General features: G+C 43.4%; 1 protein-coding gene across 1 annotated transcript in view; it reads left to right on the top strand.

Moving 5' to 3' along the window:
- The window catches only part of pard3ba (par-3 family cell polarity regulator beta a), a 131121-nt gene that overhangs the window by 9037 nt on the left and 104081 nt on the right, over positions 1-18003 (top strand). The window contains exon 3 of the mRNA XM_069166398.1: positions 16311-16488. Within this exon, the coding sequence (XP_069022499.1) occupies positions 16311-16488 (178 nt within the window). The remainder of the gene's footprint in view (positions 1-16310; positions 16489-18003) is intronic.

The following is an 18003-nucleotide window of genomic DNA, read 5'->3' as shown; positions in this document are numbered from 1 at the left end:
AGACAGTGGCCCAATTCCTGTGAAGAGCAAATTTCATTCCCCTTGCTAATTTCCCATAATGCATTCCTAAGATGTGCTAATAAACTGCCCAAAATCCATATTCATAAGCCCCGGGTCCAGATAAATGATAAATTACCAACACTTACTCAGCAAGAAGGCCAAATGAAATGGAAATGAAATATTCAGCCAAGCCTGTACCACGCAATTACAATTGGTGTTTTAAGATGCACGAACAGTAGTGTGTGTGTGTGTGTGTGTGTGTGTGTGTGTGTGTGTGTGTGTGTGTGTGTGTGTGTGTGTGTGTGCGCGCGCGCGCGTGCATGTAGGACTGCAAGTTTGGCAAAACACTCTTTGTGAAAAAGGGGACAGAGCTAAATAATAGATGTGTAAACTCAGTGAGAATCTTCAATTGGAGGAAAAACTGCTTTTTGCAATAACAGAGAACAGAGGCTTCATTTTCTGGGATGATGGAATTATAATCATGAGATCTCCATCTTGTTTGTGCACAGAGGGATGAGTCATAGATTTTAATGAATCATTTTCCAACCTAAACCTGCTTTTTTCTCTCTCTCTCTCTCTCTCTCTCTCTCTCTCTCTCTCTCTCTCTCTGCAACCTCAGAGCGTTGATGAAGTGCTATAATTCAAATCTCACTCTGGCATTTGATCAAATTCTCCCCCCGACAAGTTAACCTGATGTCGGCTTTCCTCCTCGAGCTGCGGTGGGTGTTTTGTGATCGCGGGCCACGCTGAGCGAACGCTGCAGTAGAACCTGCACCGAGCAGGAACTGTCCTATTTACCTTTGTTTCCATGCTCTCTCGGCTTTCACCCAATTCTCAAAACGCCCTCCCCCCCCCTTTCATCTTCACTTCTCATTTTATCCTTTTGTTTTTGTTGCTGATGAAAAGATACCAGGCGGAATAGGACGAGCGTGCGTGATGCTCACAACGTGCCAGTCATCTGACTTATCTCCGGGCTTCCAAACAGTGTCGGCTCTTATAGATTAATGAGCTGTGCCTGGCATTCTTGATTAGTCTGACTTCCTTTTGTTTGTCTACATTTTTATTACCTCGTCGCAGCCGGCGGATTCGATCTTTAGTGCTTTTCTTTTTTGTCCCGTTATTGTGGCCAACGCTGTTTCGCCATCAATCATACCGGAGTGGTCCCATTGTGAGGGCCCTCCACCGCCCAGCGTGGGCCCCGTGTTAGCCGCGGATGCTAATGAGAGATAATGGCTGGCTATTTGTACGCCTAGTGCTTAGCTTAGCCACGAGTCCAGACCTCTTTATCTGGACCAGCCCCCGACTATTATTCAACACGCACACTCAAGCAAACAGCCACACACACACACACACACACGTCCATTGTCTGTGCCAAGCCGCAGGGAAATATGTAGCATATTATGTTAGCAGTAGCGTGTGTGGAAGGAGCGCCACTGGTGGTTGATGAGGGCGGAGATGAGGGGTGGCTGTGATTTGATTACAGTTCTGCCCCCCGCATCTGTGGCATGCAGACACACACACACACACACACCAACATGCATACACACTCTGTTCATTAGCCCCCCATCTCGAGACACCGGCCACCAGCCATCTTCATGAATATTAATATCAATCCGATGAATGTGGAGAAGGCCATGGGGTGTTGGCTGAGGTGTGACCGCATATACACAGCGCACACTCCCAGACACAAAAGACCACAGTATAAAGAGACCACTGCAGGTCACAGTTCACTCCATTATAGTCCGCTTCTCTTTGGCCCTTTTACTGTGAGTGTGGAGGATGTGTCTGTGCGCCCTGCAGCTCTCAGATGACAGTTGGAAGGATGGTGGTTGAAGTCATTGACCTCAGATTACCCCACTACTTTGTTCATAGTGAAGAGGAGTCACTCATATTTGATCTTTTTCTCTTTGGTCGGGCTGTTATGACCAAATTACTGTAGTTTAGAGACTAGTTAGCCTTCAGTGCATTTATGTGTCTTTTTCAGCCATGTAGTTTTCCACTCACACGTGGAGTGAGCTTGTATGTGACCATAAGATTTGTGAATAGTTGTCAACCATCATTGGCAATTCAGGATGTACATGACTGGTATCATTTGTTATTGATTCTTCTAAAATGGTAAATTCCACATTTTCTTATCATATAAAACCCAAAATATACAATCTGACTCAATACTTTGATGAGATTGAAAGTTTCCTTTCCTCTTCCTCTTCCTCTCCATTTTCCCTCATGCCTCCGTATCCTCTGTCTCGCTCCGGGTGAAAGCAGTTATTAGCAGATGTAGTGCTTTATTGTACCTCTACACATTCACCCATTTACTGCGACCAGAACCGTCACTCTCCTCTATTCACAGTTCTTTGGGCTCCTGCATTAGTTGCGGCCAATACTCCCATACGTCTCTGTGGAACACAGGAGCTGTCAGGCAGGCTGTCCGGTGGCAGCATGTTATTAGCATATAAGTTATAGACAAGATTTCACTTGGTGATCCCTCCTGTACATATACATACCTGACTGCTGCTGTTTCCGGTGCTCGTTGGTGAGATACTTGGCTCAGATGCTGCACACATGAAACTTTATACAGATGCTGCTTGATTATAAAGCCATCTCCCATCACGCCTCTCCTTCATCCACATCTGAAATTTGAATGTTGGCCATGTATGAGTGTCCTCTCTTGTCACGCCAATCTCCTCCAAAATGGGAATTAAACTCAGGGAGCATATCGTCTCCTCATAAGTGGACTGTCACTCCTCATTCCATGTGCATGCACATACTGTACACATTAATCTACACAGAACTTGTTTTCGAGGTGAAAGACACATAAAAATAAATAAATAAAAAAAAAAGACCCATCCCATTCAAGCAAATGAAAAATCTAATTTCATGGGAAATTTAATAAAAATAAATTTTTTTTAATGATTTCCTTCATCTATCTTTAATTAGCCCTTTTTAATCACTGCGCCTACAAGGCGTCCATGAACCTCCTGTACTCATCTCTCTGGTTGCTGAAATGTAAATGTGAGGTTGCACGTCCCAGCTGATCTCCCTCTGAAATGTCAACTGCTTGATTACGAGGGCGTTTCTCATCGTTCATGTTCTCTGTGTACATGTCACAGTGGAGCATGCCATGCTGCAAAAATGACTCAGTCACATGGAAATGTGTTACGATATTTTAAGTAGGTTTGTGGTCATGACAGTTTCTCATATACGAAACATATATCACAGACGAAATGACACCTCTGAAAAATGACCTCATTAAATTGGGCACCATGTAAGGAAAGATTTATACATTTGATTTTGTAAATTGAACAGATGTGTTCTGAGGGGAAATGAAAGAGTTCAGGGACTGTTGCCATGGCGCACAGAGCAGGGAGGAGTAATAACTTTCATGAGTAATTATTTCAAGTTACGTCACTTGAAGGAAATTAATTCAACAGCCTCAAAGATACAAACAATACAGACAAGCAAATAATTCAACCTACAGGAGCATTTTGTAGGCCTTGGCATAAAAACAATCCAGTGTGCATAGCAATTATTTGAAGGGATTTGTTGAAGTCCACTCGAGTTTCAGATCTCACAATAAAATTAAATAATGTTGCTGCAGTTTTTATTTCCGCCAGCTCCAAGAGAGCTCTCTTGTAAATTATGTCGGGAGATTTGCCTCAAGTCATTTATGACATATCAGATGTCAGCCCCTCTGACAGGCGACAATAAGGCATTACTTAAAATGTGCTAACGCAATGGAGAAAAAGTTTAGTGAATGGGACGTGATTGCGAGGCGCAGACGTGCTGATTAGTCTTTGACGCTCCGTGACATCTCGCTCCCTCACCTCCTCTCCCCTTATTCATCGCCACGGTGAGCCGCATTTGATTGGCATCTGAATAGTCACATAACTCTGCACACTGTCTGAATGGCCAGTGATGAACGGGAGCACCAGGTTCAAGTGCGCTGATTAGAAAATGTCACACGCATGCCAGCCTAATCATAATCAATAGTACCTCCACATTCTAATCATGTTCCATACATCCTTACCTGCGAGGATGGAGTCTCTGTCTCACACCTTTGAATATTTATCAGGAACCTCACATGCCCTGAACATGCCCGCTGTATAAAATACATCAGTTGCAGCTCTTCTGTAGTCATTATGTTCTTTCTGTTGTCTACTTAATTGATTTTACTCTTGCCCTTTTTTGTTTTCTAAAAGGACATTTATTTCTTAAGGTTGCCATCATGGTTGAAGCCTGAGGGCTCCAGACATGTTGGGCATTTTAAATTCCATTGTCTCAAACTAAATTGCAAATTGCTTTTTTTTTTTTTTTTTTTTTTTTTTTTTTTTTTTTTTAGTTTTGGCTGCAGTATTCTCATTATGTGAAATCATTTATTATTTCTAAATAGCATCTGTCCGTTTTCTGTGAATGTTCTCTTTTATCCGCAGCTCAACTTTGACTTTGACTCCTTTGATTTCAGCCGTGTGGAATGAGACTTTATAGGCGTGACTTGCAAAACTATTACTTTGTCCTCTATTTGTACAAGTGCTCAAATATTACATTTTAAAAGGCAGGTTTAGATAGTAGATGGATGCTTTTTCAGTGCTTTAATAAGAGCTGCTCAGTCGTTTTTCAAAGCTTCATAAATGTAGGATTTGCTGCCGGCCTCTTGAACTGGATGGGACAATGAGTTGCTGCAGCAGCTTTGTCCCTTTCTTGTGAACTTCAGGGATGTATTAATATATTCAAATATGCAGTAAACATACAGTATATTGAATAAAGTTAGATTATCTCTGTGACAGACCGTTGCCTGCAGATCAGATCAGACGGGGGCGGTTTGTCCAATGGGATTCGGTCACTTGAGCTGATTTGATCATATCTCATCAGCCTCGACCTTGATTCAACCCTCCCATCTGAGCACCACAACAGCTCTTCATCTGATTATATTCAATTAACAATACCCCCTACACACACTCTCTCTCTCTCTCTCACACACACACACACACACACACACACACACACACACACACACACACACACACACACACACATTCACCAAACCTGGTTTGATTGTAATTACGATGAGGGAGCTCAATGAAGGCTTAAGGAGAAATAATTCTTGCTGTGCCTGTCTGCTTTTTCATTTGACTGCACGCATGTTGATTTTTCTCATAAAGTTGCACTTTGGAATTTTAATTTCTTTAGACGATCCATTGCTCTACCTTTTGACTTTGAATGATGGCACCTCTCCAAAGTGATTTGTCAGTTCAATGAAGCAAAAGAGCGTTATTCAGTAAGGATAAGGCCAGTTTCTGTTTTCCTTCTGGAGAATGTGCTCGGTCATCACACCTTCGGATCTTGTTCTGTGCTGGCTCTGCCTCTGTTAATCACACAGATTCTGGGTTGCCCTCTGTGTCGCCATCACACCGCCCATTAGCTTCTAACAGAGCGGGACGGTCAGACTGTATCCTGACCTTCCTGTGCCTGCTGTGGTCTGGCAGGAGGAACCTGAGGGGGCAGCCGGCTGGGGCCACACAGGTCCAGTGCTTGTCGGACTCTCCGTCCTGATGACACATGCATGTAACCAGTGTGGCAGGAGAGGACGAGGAAGAAGCGTCCTGTGTCCTGCTCCGTGTTTCAAATGAACATATTACCCTGAATAAATGAGAATCTGACTTGATATGTGACACAAAGTAAACAGACACATTCAAATTCATTCACTTTGATATTGTCGCGAAGCTGCAGCTTGTGCTGTGTTTGTTGTCAGTATTAGCTTCACCAGTTAGTGGTGATTTTGGCACAGCAGCCTGCAGAGCAGCTAATCACATCCAGCTAATGATCTATTATAGATCAACTTGTTTACAGCAAATCTACTCTCTGACCTTACCAGCCTCATGCCATCTGTTTTTCTCGATGGCGTTGCCCCAGACTAGTGTATATGTGTGTGTGTGTGTGTGAGTGATGTCTGAGGGTGTGTGAAATTGTGGTGTGTTTTCCCTCCGCTCACTGAGTCTCTGCTCACTCCAACTGCTAATAACTCAAATCAGCAGAAAGTCACACTCCTGGACGTGTGTGCGTGCGCGCGCAAATGTGTTGTGTGTGTAGCAGTGTGTACTTTCACAGCAACCAGAGGATAAATGCTTGCAAATACCAAATCCAACTCATTTAGGTTAAATATTTAACGATTCCTGCTGCAATCACGCAGCTGAAACCACATCTGTGTCTATCGTACTGCACACACAGACACACTTTCATGCACGACGCGCACACACTGTTATTCTTATCATTCATTTTTCCTGCCTCTCGAGCTCATCATCTAACTGATTGGCTTAATGAATGGAGCTCTGTGGACGGTAATGCGTCTGAATAGGCCACTCGAATTATTAGCCCGCCTACATCTGACACAGGAGGGACTTACGTGGGGGAGGAGTGATGGTTTTAGTCATATAAGAGGAGTTTGTATTTAGAATGAATCTGCTTTCTGCTCATACATAAACAAAGTGATTTATCGCACTGAAAATAAAGCACTTAAGGCACAGTCCCCGAGTGCATTCATACACTGGATTTTCCACAGGATCATATTGGATGCCATAAAGACAGTAAAACATCGGTCTTAGAGGTTTTGCACCAAACAAAATGATTCGAATTTAAATTTGACAATTCTATTTGTATATAGAGGCGAGTGTAAACACATTATATACTATATGTCTACTTGCAGTGTTAGTGAAAGGGTAACCGTGCAGTGGGAGCTGTGTGTTGATGGATGGTACCATGTGTGGTATGAAGCTTGCAGACATATAATGGAACACAAATCTCACTTTTCCCCTCCAGGCTTTCATGTTGAGTCAATAACTATCTAATAAGGCGTGTTGGTAGGAACACGTATGTTGATGGGTGTACGAAAAAAAACCCTGCAGGAGTGTATGTGTTTTTCTTTCTCCCTTGAGCACCTGAGTGGCTGAGTGATGTTGGCTCTCCATGGCAACGGCAGGTACCAAATGTCAGTAATGTATAGCTCATATATCAGTAAACTCAGCTGGAAACCAGAATGTTTATCCCCCAAGAAGTGATATTAGTAGAAAAATACCTCCAACAATACAGGGAGGAAGAGTATTTAGGTACTTTTTTGAATCCAGGAATGAAAAATCACAGGCACAACATTTATATCATGACCATTAGTGAACAAAAGTAGAGATTTTCTTTTCAAATCTGACTAAACATCACATCAAAGCTGAGCCGGCACAAAAATGAGTGCGACAGGCAGAGAAAGAGGTGACGTATTGTATAAAAGTCTAAGATGGAAATAGGAGGAGGAGGAGGAGGGAGAAGCAGCCGGTGGTGGAGAGAGCCACAGGTGAGAGGGCGCCAGCCTCGCAGCTCTGAGTTAATCACTCCTTCTATTTCTCTGTCAGATCCCGAGAGGAAGGAGAGAGGCAGGGAGGGAGGGAGGGAGGAGGAGGAGGAGGAGGATGAAGAGGGGAGGGTTCGATGTAGCAGCTGCCCCTGCGATGGCCACAGGGAAAAGAAAGCTGATTATTAGACTCTGGATCTGACTTTTGGGGTAGAGAGCTGGAACATGTGTGCTGTTTCTTCCTGTGTATGCGGGTGAATGTGTGTTTGAGTTGTGCGTGTTTATGCACATTTACGTGAGAGAGGTTATGACTTTCTGTGCGCCAGGAGACCACTCGATCCAGTGCGTGTTTGCGAGTGAATGTGTGTGTGTGTGTGTGTGTGTGTGTGTGTGTGTGTGTGTGTGTGTGTGTGTGTGTGCGTGTGTGTGTGTGTGTGTGTGTGTGTGTGTCAGGGCGTCAGGTCCACAGATGCGGAACAGGACTGGTGTAACCACCGCTGATGTGTTTGCACTTCTGGAATGATGAACGAGCTGGTTTGATATTTGTGTTGCCGACCTGAAAAATACGAGGCCTGGAGCTCCCCTGTAACCCACATCCCATGCTCTTTTGCCTCCCTCTTTCCCCTCTCGTCTCCCACTCCTTGCCTCCTCATCATCCTCCTCCTCCTCATCCCTCCATCTCTCTCCCAGCCTTTCGGGCATGTGTGATTTATGAAGAGTTTACCCTCTCCCTTTATGAGTGTGCATAAATAATAATGTGGGCTGTCACTATGCATAGCCAGCACCGCAATACCTCAGCTGGTGTCTCACTTTGTGTGTGTGTGTGTGTGTGTGTGTGTGTGTGTGTGTGTGTGTGTGTGTGTGTGTGTTTCTGTTTATGGGTGTGTAGACTCTCCGTTGGCCCACACGTGCTCCATCACTGAGGCTGATGCGACAGATGTGATTGCATAGTCGCACCGAGAGAGAGAGAGTGAGAGTGATAACTCAACTCTTTTCCATGCCTTAAAGAACCTTTTTACCTCTTTGGCTGTGTGCCTAAACAATAAGCTGTTAATAATGCAGATATAGAAATTTGTCTTTCTTTTAAACCTTTGCCCAGGTCTTGTATTTGGGTGTCGGGTTTCATGGTAATATCCCCCCCTTTTATTGGCAATATCTGGATATGATGCCATAAGCAAAAGTTTCCTCTAAACATCAAACTGCAGATAACTGAACCTACCTAAAGTGAAATGATTAATTAATGTAGTAGTTATAAAAAGTACATATTGTACTGATGGAAAAAAGCCAATTTTAATTATTATTATTATGTTTGATGCTCAAAATATGAACATTTCCTTAAATGATTAGTGTTGCTGAGTGGTGAGTGTTGCTCTTCACTCTTGAGTGCAGCTGATGCAGTTATATTGCTGTAATAACAATATTTGAAAGTCTGAAAGTTGCATTGTCGTGTTAACGAGGTTTGAAGAAGGCTGTCAGTGTTTGTGTCAGTAAAGAGACATTATGTTCAATGTGAAAGTACGAGCTACGTTGATCTTGAGCATGCAAACACAGATACATGGTGGGATGTGCCAGATGCACCAGGATCCCAACTCTAATATTTAGATTTTATGACCCTGATCTTTTAGCCTTTATCTCATGACTTATGTATTTTATTTGTATCACCATACTGTGACTTCCACCTTGTTAGTTATGCTTCTTAAACTTTGAATGACTCTGAGTCTGCTCCATTATTTTGAAATATTACAACTATGTTTTTCTCTTCTGCCTGATAAAACTAAGACTTTACACCTGATATTTGAAATGGTTCAGTTGGAAAATACCATATAACCTGCATCCCATAGATGATTTACTACAATATTTTGTGTAAAGTCTGACAGTACGATAGTGTCTGTTGTGTTAGAAAGTAGATTTAAAAGATGCTTTTCCTCCAGTAAATGTTTAGTTTTTGATTTAGAGGTTGAACAAAAATAGAAAAATCTTGCAAAATATTGAACGACATTAAACTACTGCTTCAATAATAGAGTCACGGCCTCTCTCACACCGTGCGGGGGGTTTTTGTTGCTCTGGCCTTCCAGTTTGTTATTTTTACACTTCGTGTGGGAATTGGGTCATCGTTTGCTAAATTTACATGAATGCAGATGCACCAACAGACTGAGAAATTTACTTTGGTGTGTCAGTGTTTAGATCAGTCTGTCAGAAGCATCAAAGAGGCATTATGTTCAATGTGAAAGTACGAGCTGCCATTTGGAAATGCTGGCAACTCTTCAAACGGAAATAAAGAAACATTTAGGGGTTCAAGTAGTGAAGTTTCTGCATATGATTCATTATTTTTAAGGAGTCTCTTACCACAGGCTTGACAATTTTGATTATGCATTTGCTTGTGTGTGCGTCAGTTCGTGAGTGGGAGACAGTGTGTGTCTCTTTGACCGCCTTTGTGTTTTTGTGATCTCTTCTCTAATCTTACATACTGCCTGTGTCTGCAATAATTTCTCTGTGATAGTGTTTGATTGTGTGTGTGTGTGTGTGTGTGTGTGTGTGTGTGTGTGTGTGTGTGTGTGTGTGCGCAGGCCCAGAGCCAGGTGCATGTGTTTTTGAGAGGTAATCCCACCCCCACCCTCCCCGCCCCCCTCCAAGCCCCTCTATCCCCCCACATCTGGTACGTGTGCTGTATAGATTCAGGCTGGAATAGAGGCAGGATTAGCCCTGCTCTCACCGGTAATACAACCAATTTTCTACTTGTTTAAATAACACAGGCCAAACATTCCTCTGATGGCCCTGACAGTGCCCTGAAAATGTGTGTGTGTGTGTGTGCGTGTGCGTGTGCATGTGAGTGTGTGCACTATGTGCTCTTGAAGGTGGGTTAGTTTTTGGTTTATGTGAGTGCATGAGTGTATCTTTGTGTTTCCATGCAGTCTTCTGTGTGCTACAGAGGGTCGATGCATCAGCTGTGTTAAAGGGAAAACCTCGTCTTCAAACACAGCTGTATTAGTTTAGATGCCCACCATTTGTTGTTTGATGGTGTGGTTTTGAAATCCTCTGCATTACGGGCCAAACATAGCAATGTTTTGACATTCAGTTGTTCCTGTTTAACAGTGTTGGGGATTGAGAGCAATCAACTTCAGTCAGCATCTCATCAAAGAGCATGTTCTGTTGTCTTGAATCTTTTTTGCTGGTGTTAAACAGAGTGAAACAACTTCTCGCCATGTTGATAGAAGGGTTATTCGGTCGTGCATTGACCTTCAGATTGTTATCCGTATTGTAATTGTTGAACCCTTTGGCACACATCAACACCGGATGGCAAAACACAAATCAACATTGTCATGAGGAGTTGTAATGTGATGTTGGTTCCACTGCCACACAGTGTGCTTGGTTGATGTACTCAAAGCATCACTGTTGAGTAAAAATATTTACCTGCCTAATGTTAAAATAGTTTCCTGAATTTAAATCAGGAAGTTAAAGGTTAAAATGATTTTCAGTAGTCAGCAGTTTTTGACTTGCAGCACTGGAGGCAAATTTTGGTTGGCACCATGAATGTGCTGAGGTTTGATACTCAGCCTCTGAAAGAAGTCGGTATTTCACCCATAAGCCACCATTTCTCACAATACACCAGAGCTGCTTCCCTTAAAGCTGAAGCTGATAGCTCCATATTATTTTTCTGTGTTTCTCATTTCTGGAATGAATCGAACACGACAGATTGATGATATCCAGTTGTTAATGGAACCGAGTTTCTTTAGCCGGCAACCGCATACCTCCACACTCCTCACTCTTCATACTCAAGACTGCCACTAATTACGATTACCTGCTAGGCGATTTAAAAAGAGAAAATATCTCTCGTTTCTGATTGACTGCGTTTCAAAAGTGATGTCATGGATATCGAGAGCCAAATTTCATCTCATTCATGGCGAGACACTTCACCCCTCTGTACCTGTGCACTGTCAATATTCATCACGCTTTACAACCGTGGAGAAAGCCGTTGTCTACGCATGCTGCTCTGCTCTTTGTCGAACGGCATCTAATTCATACGGGGAAGGGAGGAAGCTGATGTTATCACTAACCCTCCACTTTGAGGAATTTTCACAGCTCAGCTGCCTGAAATTCAGACAATGAAAAACACCATATGGAGGAAGTATTTGTTTTTATGCTGCGTTTCATCGGCTGACCGTAGACCGCAGTTTGAACCTTTTCAGCTATGGTGCGATCACAAGTGTGTGCACCAAGTTAGACTGTGAGGTTTTCATTTCCTGCAGTCAAGTCAAGTCAAGACACTGAGAGTGGGAGGTTTATTCCCTGTGATTCAGGTTTTAGCGGTAAAAAAACAGATGTCTAAAATAGTCTTCATAAACCGTTACTTTATTGAGGAAAGGTTGGGCGTGTGCATGTGCGTGTGCGTGTGTGTGAGATGATTGGGTTACCATACAACTGTCAAGATGCCGCGCGTTCCTTCTGAATTATGCATCTCTCGTTCAAAGAAAGAATGAAGAATAGCGCGTGAGGGAGAAAACGGAGGAGAAGAGGGGGCAGTCGTAAGATAAATGACAACAGCACAAAAGCATCTCAATAGACTGGTACCACACACACACACACACACACACACACACACACACACACACACACAAAAGCACGCAAATTCACACACAGCAGTTCTAGACAGCTACGAGAAAGGGGAAGAAAAATGGGTTGATTAGTACCAGCGGATGGAATAGGGAAGTGTGTCTGTTTGTTTGTGAAGTTGTGTGTGTGTGTGTGTGTGTGTGTGTGTGTGTGTGTGTGTGTGTGTTGGTGATGCTTATGTAAAGGTTAGAGGCTTGAGGGGTACGAGCATGCAGTAGCTCCTGACTAAAGCAAGGTGGCACTGTTCATCCTCTCACTGTGAATTTTTTTGTTTCACATTGTGTCCCCAAATTGTCTGAACCAGTTGTGTTTTTATGGTGTGTGTGTGTGTGTGTGTGTGTGTGTGTGTGTCTGTGTGTCTGTGTGTGTGTGTTTGTGTTTGTGTGTGTATCTTGCTGTATTCTGGCTTATTAATTCTTAGCAAGTACATCATTTTTTACAATCAGTCAGCTGGTCCATCTGTGAGTTGCAACATGTAAACATACTCTTTACAGCTATAAAGCTATTCATCAGCACTGATGAATTCAATGCATCAGAGTCCACACACAGCTTATGTGAATGAAATCTCAGTGATAATAATTAGAGTAATGTGTAAACATATTGATCCATGTAAATAAATCCTGTTTGCTTTGACCTTCCATTAGAGGGAGGTCAAAGCAAATAACAACATGCAAGTCAACTTTGTTCCATTTGTGTGAACTGTGTCCTGATGTTGTGCAGGTTAGTCCACCGTCATGGTATTCCCGGGACACTTGATGGGCCTCAGGCCTCCTGAACCACATCTGTTTCACCTGTGATGTTCCTACTATGTCAAGTCAAAATGTCTGCTGGGAAGTAGGCCTATTTTAATGATACGGATGTTACCATGGAGACAAAACCTGCTTTTGATATGGTTGCTGCCACTTGAGTAGTTAAACAGTGACTTGATACTGTATTTCTGGGGCAGTATGATTTTTAAAAATAAGTCATAGACCAGACATCTTTAAACATTTCAATACTGACTAGTTCTTAACTCAAAGTCCGCTTCCGTGCACGAAGACAGTCTAAGAATATGCGCGTGATCATAACCCTGTTTTTTATCTTGATCTGATTTCCATTTTCACTTTCACTTTGCCTAAGTTGTGCACATGAGATAATATAATCTCAGTAAGGGTAATGAAGTAAGAATGTGTCATGTGTATTACAGGCTAAATGTGGGCGGATGTTTACTTCCCTTTCTTTTAATTTGAAAACCCGCATGCTTTGCCTGCCGTAGGCCGTACATGCAACATTTTACAAGTGTGTGCCGGAGGCAGTGCGCGTGGACGAGAATACACACAGACACAATGTTTATCTCTCCCCATGCTTCACGCATGGTATTGTATGTGGCTTTCATGTATGTCACGGTAATCGCCTTGGCTCAGCAACACACACACACACACACACACACACACACACACACACACACACACACACACACACACACACGCACGCACACACACAGTCTTCCCAGCTAGTCTGGTCACGTCGGCTATACACAGTGTGTCATGATTTACAGAAGATCATAACATGACAATATAAAGGGTTCAGCTATTTGTATTTGGCACGGGTATCAGTGTGTGTTTGTGTGTGTGTGTGTGCGTGTGTTATGGAAATGAGACAAAGGGGACACATTATTCAGCAGTAGTTGACATGCAGCCTCCCCAGGTCCATATCAATATCCCCCCACGGACGCAGCGGGAAAAATAAGGCGATTTGTTTCCTTGAATACTAATCAGAGTCGGGGAGGACGGAGAGAAACCTGCGTGTAAAGTAAACACGCTGTGAAGCATACGAGGTGTTGTTCCTCATCCTGGGCCACGGGGTCCTCCAAGAGAGCATTTTACTGCTGTTTTTGAAGGACTGAATTGCAAACCACTGTGAAATCTAAGCCTTTCCCAAGTTTACTTTCTCAACATTTTACAATATTAATGTTTTTGCATGTTTTGCAACAAGACGCTGGCTCGTAGCTCGAACATCGTCCTTTACCAGATCATCCCACAACTGCTTTTGTGGGACTATGAAGCAAAACTATTCCATATTCATGAGGGGGAACTTCACACAAATAAAGGCTCAGATCACCCAAACAATAACAAAAACATATTCAACATATTATTGTTGTTATTTGCAGTTTTCTTGGAACTATGCTGTTGTCTTTTTGAGTCAGACAACTTCCTGCTTTGTATTAGAAATATCTGATATAACTATAGGATAGATTCTCATCCATTCTTGCGCAGACATTCATGGTTGACCCTCATCAGCACCCATCAGCTATCAGCTACACTGGCTCCATGTTGTTCTGCAGGAACTGAGGTCCATTTAACAAATAACAGTTTAATTTCCTACTTAAAGAATAAGTTTGTTTGGTAAATTCTGCCTTTAGTGTGTCAAATCTTTTAAGTATGGCTCTCGGATTAATTTTTTTTTTTTTTTAATGAAAATACTTAACACAAGGAGTAAATGCAAAGACTCTTGAGTGGATGTCGCTTGATTTGATGGGGGCGAAGTTAAATGTTATGGCTTACAAAGCGCCTCAAACACAGCTCCTCAAAAGGTCAATTATTCCATACTTGTTCCAAATGAAGCGATACACGATTGTTGATACTTTATGTTTGATTGAGTGATGAGTGGAAGCAGCAGGGCGGCCTTCATCAGCATCACTCCCTGCCTGTGTCAACCATAGAAAAATAAACTCTGGAAAAGCAAATCATCATCACCCCTTCACACACACACACACACACACACACACACACACACACACACACACACACACACACACACACACACACACACACACACACACACACACATTAAAAGAAGTTGTTGTTGTTGTTCAAAACGAATGAATCGTGTGTGTGCACGCACATCACATTACGCTCCGAGACTTCTTTGATTGATGCTGTCAGCGAGTTTTGGAGAAAGAGACGGAGGCTCGGGAGGGAAGGAGATAAGGAGAGAAAGAGGAAAGCAGATAAAGAAGAGAGAAAGAGCTCGAGAAGCATCCATCAACCGGCGCAATCAGATTGTTTTCTTGGCGTTCTGTCTTCTCTTTTTCTCTCGTCTTTGCATCTGCCAGCCCTTCGATTCCTTTTCTTTCACTCTGCTCGCTCCCTTGAACGCACACACACACACACACACACACACACACACACACACACACACACACACACACACACACACACACACACACACACACGACTACAGTTGACGAATCTCCTTTGCATGACGTTGGCCAGGTGTCACGAGGATATTGAATCACGGGAGGTGAGAGGCGGCGTCACGGCGTGATGGATGATACATATCTCTCCACCTCTTCTGTTTACTATTTACACACACACACACACACACACACACACACACACACACGCACACGCACACACGCACAGAATCTACGCTCTGTTGTTGTTAATTGACGTCCTCAACTCGTCTGTTGTTTTATTTCCAGCCTTCGTTCCATTGCGGTTATTGCTTTTCATTAAGTGGTCATTTCCTCCACCAGCACCGTCTAATGAGAGCGTCACGCCGCCACGCGCCCATTTATCAAACCATGTAGCCGCAATGGCACGGCCCGCAGTCAACACACACACACACACACACACACACACACACACACACACACACACACACGCACACACACACACACGTTCCAGTTTCCTCTATCTGCCATCATGTCCCTGTCTCAATTAGGATTGTTTGTCGTCCTCCTGCCCTCCATCTCCTGTTCATTTGGCCGCCCCCGTCTCTTCCCGCCATCTCATTGTGGCACCCGTGTCATTGTGTTTGACAGCTTCTCATTCTCCTGTCAGATCTCATTTGACTGCTAATTTCATACGTACACACCTCGCCTCGCCTCGCAGCATGTCAGCTCCTCTGAACCGGCCCTCTGCGCAATCGGCGCTCAGGTTTTCCTCCTTTGTTCACATGAGAAAAACGTTATTGTGCTGCTGAAGAGGCATCTGCTGGTGTGTTGTGCACTGTAAGAGGGTTGAGAGTGAATGAGCTGTGAATCCTGCTCTGTTTGCTTTCCACACACACACACACACACACACACACACACACACACACACACACACATCTACACATCTACACACTTGGCAGAATGAAGCAGGTTGCATCCCCACTGCTGGCAAGATAAATCACATAAAAGCCTCACTGTGATCATGGCACAGTGGAGATGCTATATAACCTGGCTGCGTGTTTCCAGCTTGTTCTCATGCCAGAAATCTCATTGTTTATCCTGCCATGCTTATCTTGTGGAAAGCTTGTTCATTTCAGATTGTGTACACGTCACGTTTTTACTATTTCACGATATTTAGGACACAGTTTTGATTTTGTGTGTCTCTTCCAGCTGTTGGCGGTATTTCACAAAGTCCCGCACGGGAGGACGGACAGTCCCAAAGAGAGTTTGTCCGACGACTTATCCAGCGCCGCCCCGAGTCCAGAACCCCTGCACTACTATTCCCACCTGCAGTACCAGCAGCCAGGCAGCGGAGAGATCGAAGTCAACGAGGCTGTCCTCAAAGCCAGTACGTCACAACTGCTCTTAATGTTGTTCTACAGCCTCATTCTGAGCAACACAAAATATTCTGTTACGTAGAACACAGATGTCACCATAGCTTCTGTGAATATCATAAAAGCACCTGAGGAACTAAAGCCATGCTCAATCAACACATATTTTCTGCATGTGAGAAAGTGGATCATGGTGAGACAGCAGTGTGTGTGTGTGTGTGTGTGTGTGTGTGTGTGTGTGTGTGTGTGTGTGTGTGTGTTTGTGTGCATGTGCGTGTGCGTGTGTGTGTGTGACTGCATGTGTGAGAAACCACCAGAAAGTACATTTATGGAACAGATGTAAGCCGAACTGCGTAAAGAAATGATTTTTGCCTGTAACTTGATGGCGTGTGAAAACAGATGGGGTGGTGACGCAGCGTTCTCTCCTGTCGTCATCACTCTGCATTGCTCTGATCGAGAGCCATCATAATAATAATTTGTGGTTGTTATTTTTCCTATATTTACTATTGAGGATTAAAGAGGGTTTTACTAATATGTAATTTGAAATACATCAGAGGTATCTTGACTGAGACGATGAACGTGATATTAACAAGACTAAGACGTATTTGTATTTTTTGCTCCTCTCTGTGCTGCATTAAGGAGATGGATATGCTCCAGCTCTGCTTCGGAAATACATAATGTCTTGATAAATAATGCTTAACTCATTATGTTGCCGTTATTTTATAGTCTGACCAAGTCAGTCTGTTGCTGTTGTCCAGAGTGATTCAGCTATAAAGAAATGTAAATTCCAGCAGCGATGAACTGACCAGCTCTTATTCGAGGAATTTCACTCCTTCTGGATGAAATCAAAGGGTTGAGACAGCTTTAAAAAAAAGAAAAAAAGAAAATCCATCCAAGGTTTTTAGAAGTAAAGTAACTTGATCATCAGGATTGCCATTAGAGTTTAAGCACATAGCCTGCCCTGATGTACTCATCGGCAGAGATTGAGAAGGATATGTGTGTCGTGTGTGTGTGAAGTGTAGAAAGTTCGTTCAGTCCTGTCGTATAGGTCCTTGCAGTCAGAAGATAAAGTGAAGGAGTTACTGGGTCACAGTGCATCTACAGAGGGAAACATTATAACAGGAATATTCAGTCAGAAGCCTTAAGGAACCTCTGGGGAAATATGTGCTCTGTCTGGGCCAGTCTGTTCGGGCTACAGATAAATTTTACTGTAAGTAATCTGGAGCATGATTTGTGCCTGTTCATGCCATTCTCCTCTCTTCATGTGCCTCAGATTGATTAATTTTTGAATGACAAGAGACCAAGTGAAAGACTAAATGAGCCTGGGTGTGATTAAATACGGGTCTGTCTAATCGCCGGGTCACCCTGCAGCCCCCTTCCATTCCCCTCGCGCCATCTGTTGGAACAGTGTGACACCCCCGTGCACACACAGCTGCCCTTTGCCATCCCTTTTCTCTCTGCCCACTTTCACCCCATGCCCCATCATCTGCCTCCTTTCCACTCCAGCCAGTCGTCTCTCGCCTACTCTACTA

The sequence above is a fragment of the Embiotoca jacksoni genome, unplaced genomic scaffold (genome assembly GCF_022577435.1).
Source record: "Embiotoca jacksoni isolate LCO1_2020_lvr unplaced genomic scaffold, fEmbJac1.0.p SCAF_38, whole genome shotgun sequence".
NCBI classification, from domain to species: Eukaryota; Metazoa; Chordata; class Actinopteri; family Embiotocidae; genus Embiotoca; species Embiotoca jacksoni.
The sequence above is the reverse complement of the archived record's forward strand: the minus strand, read 5'-3'. Positions and strand labels throughout refer to the sequence as shown.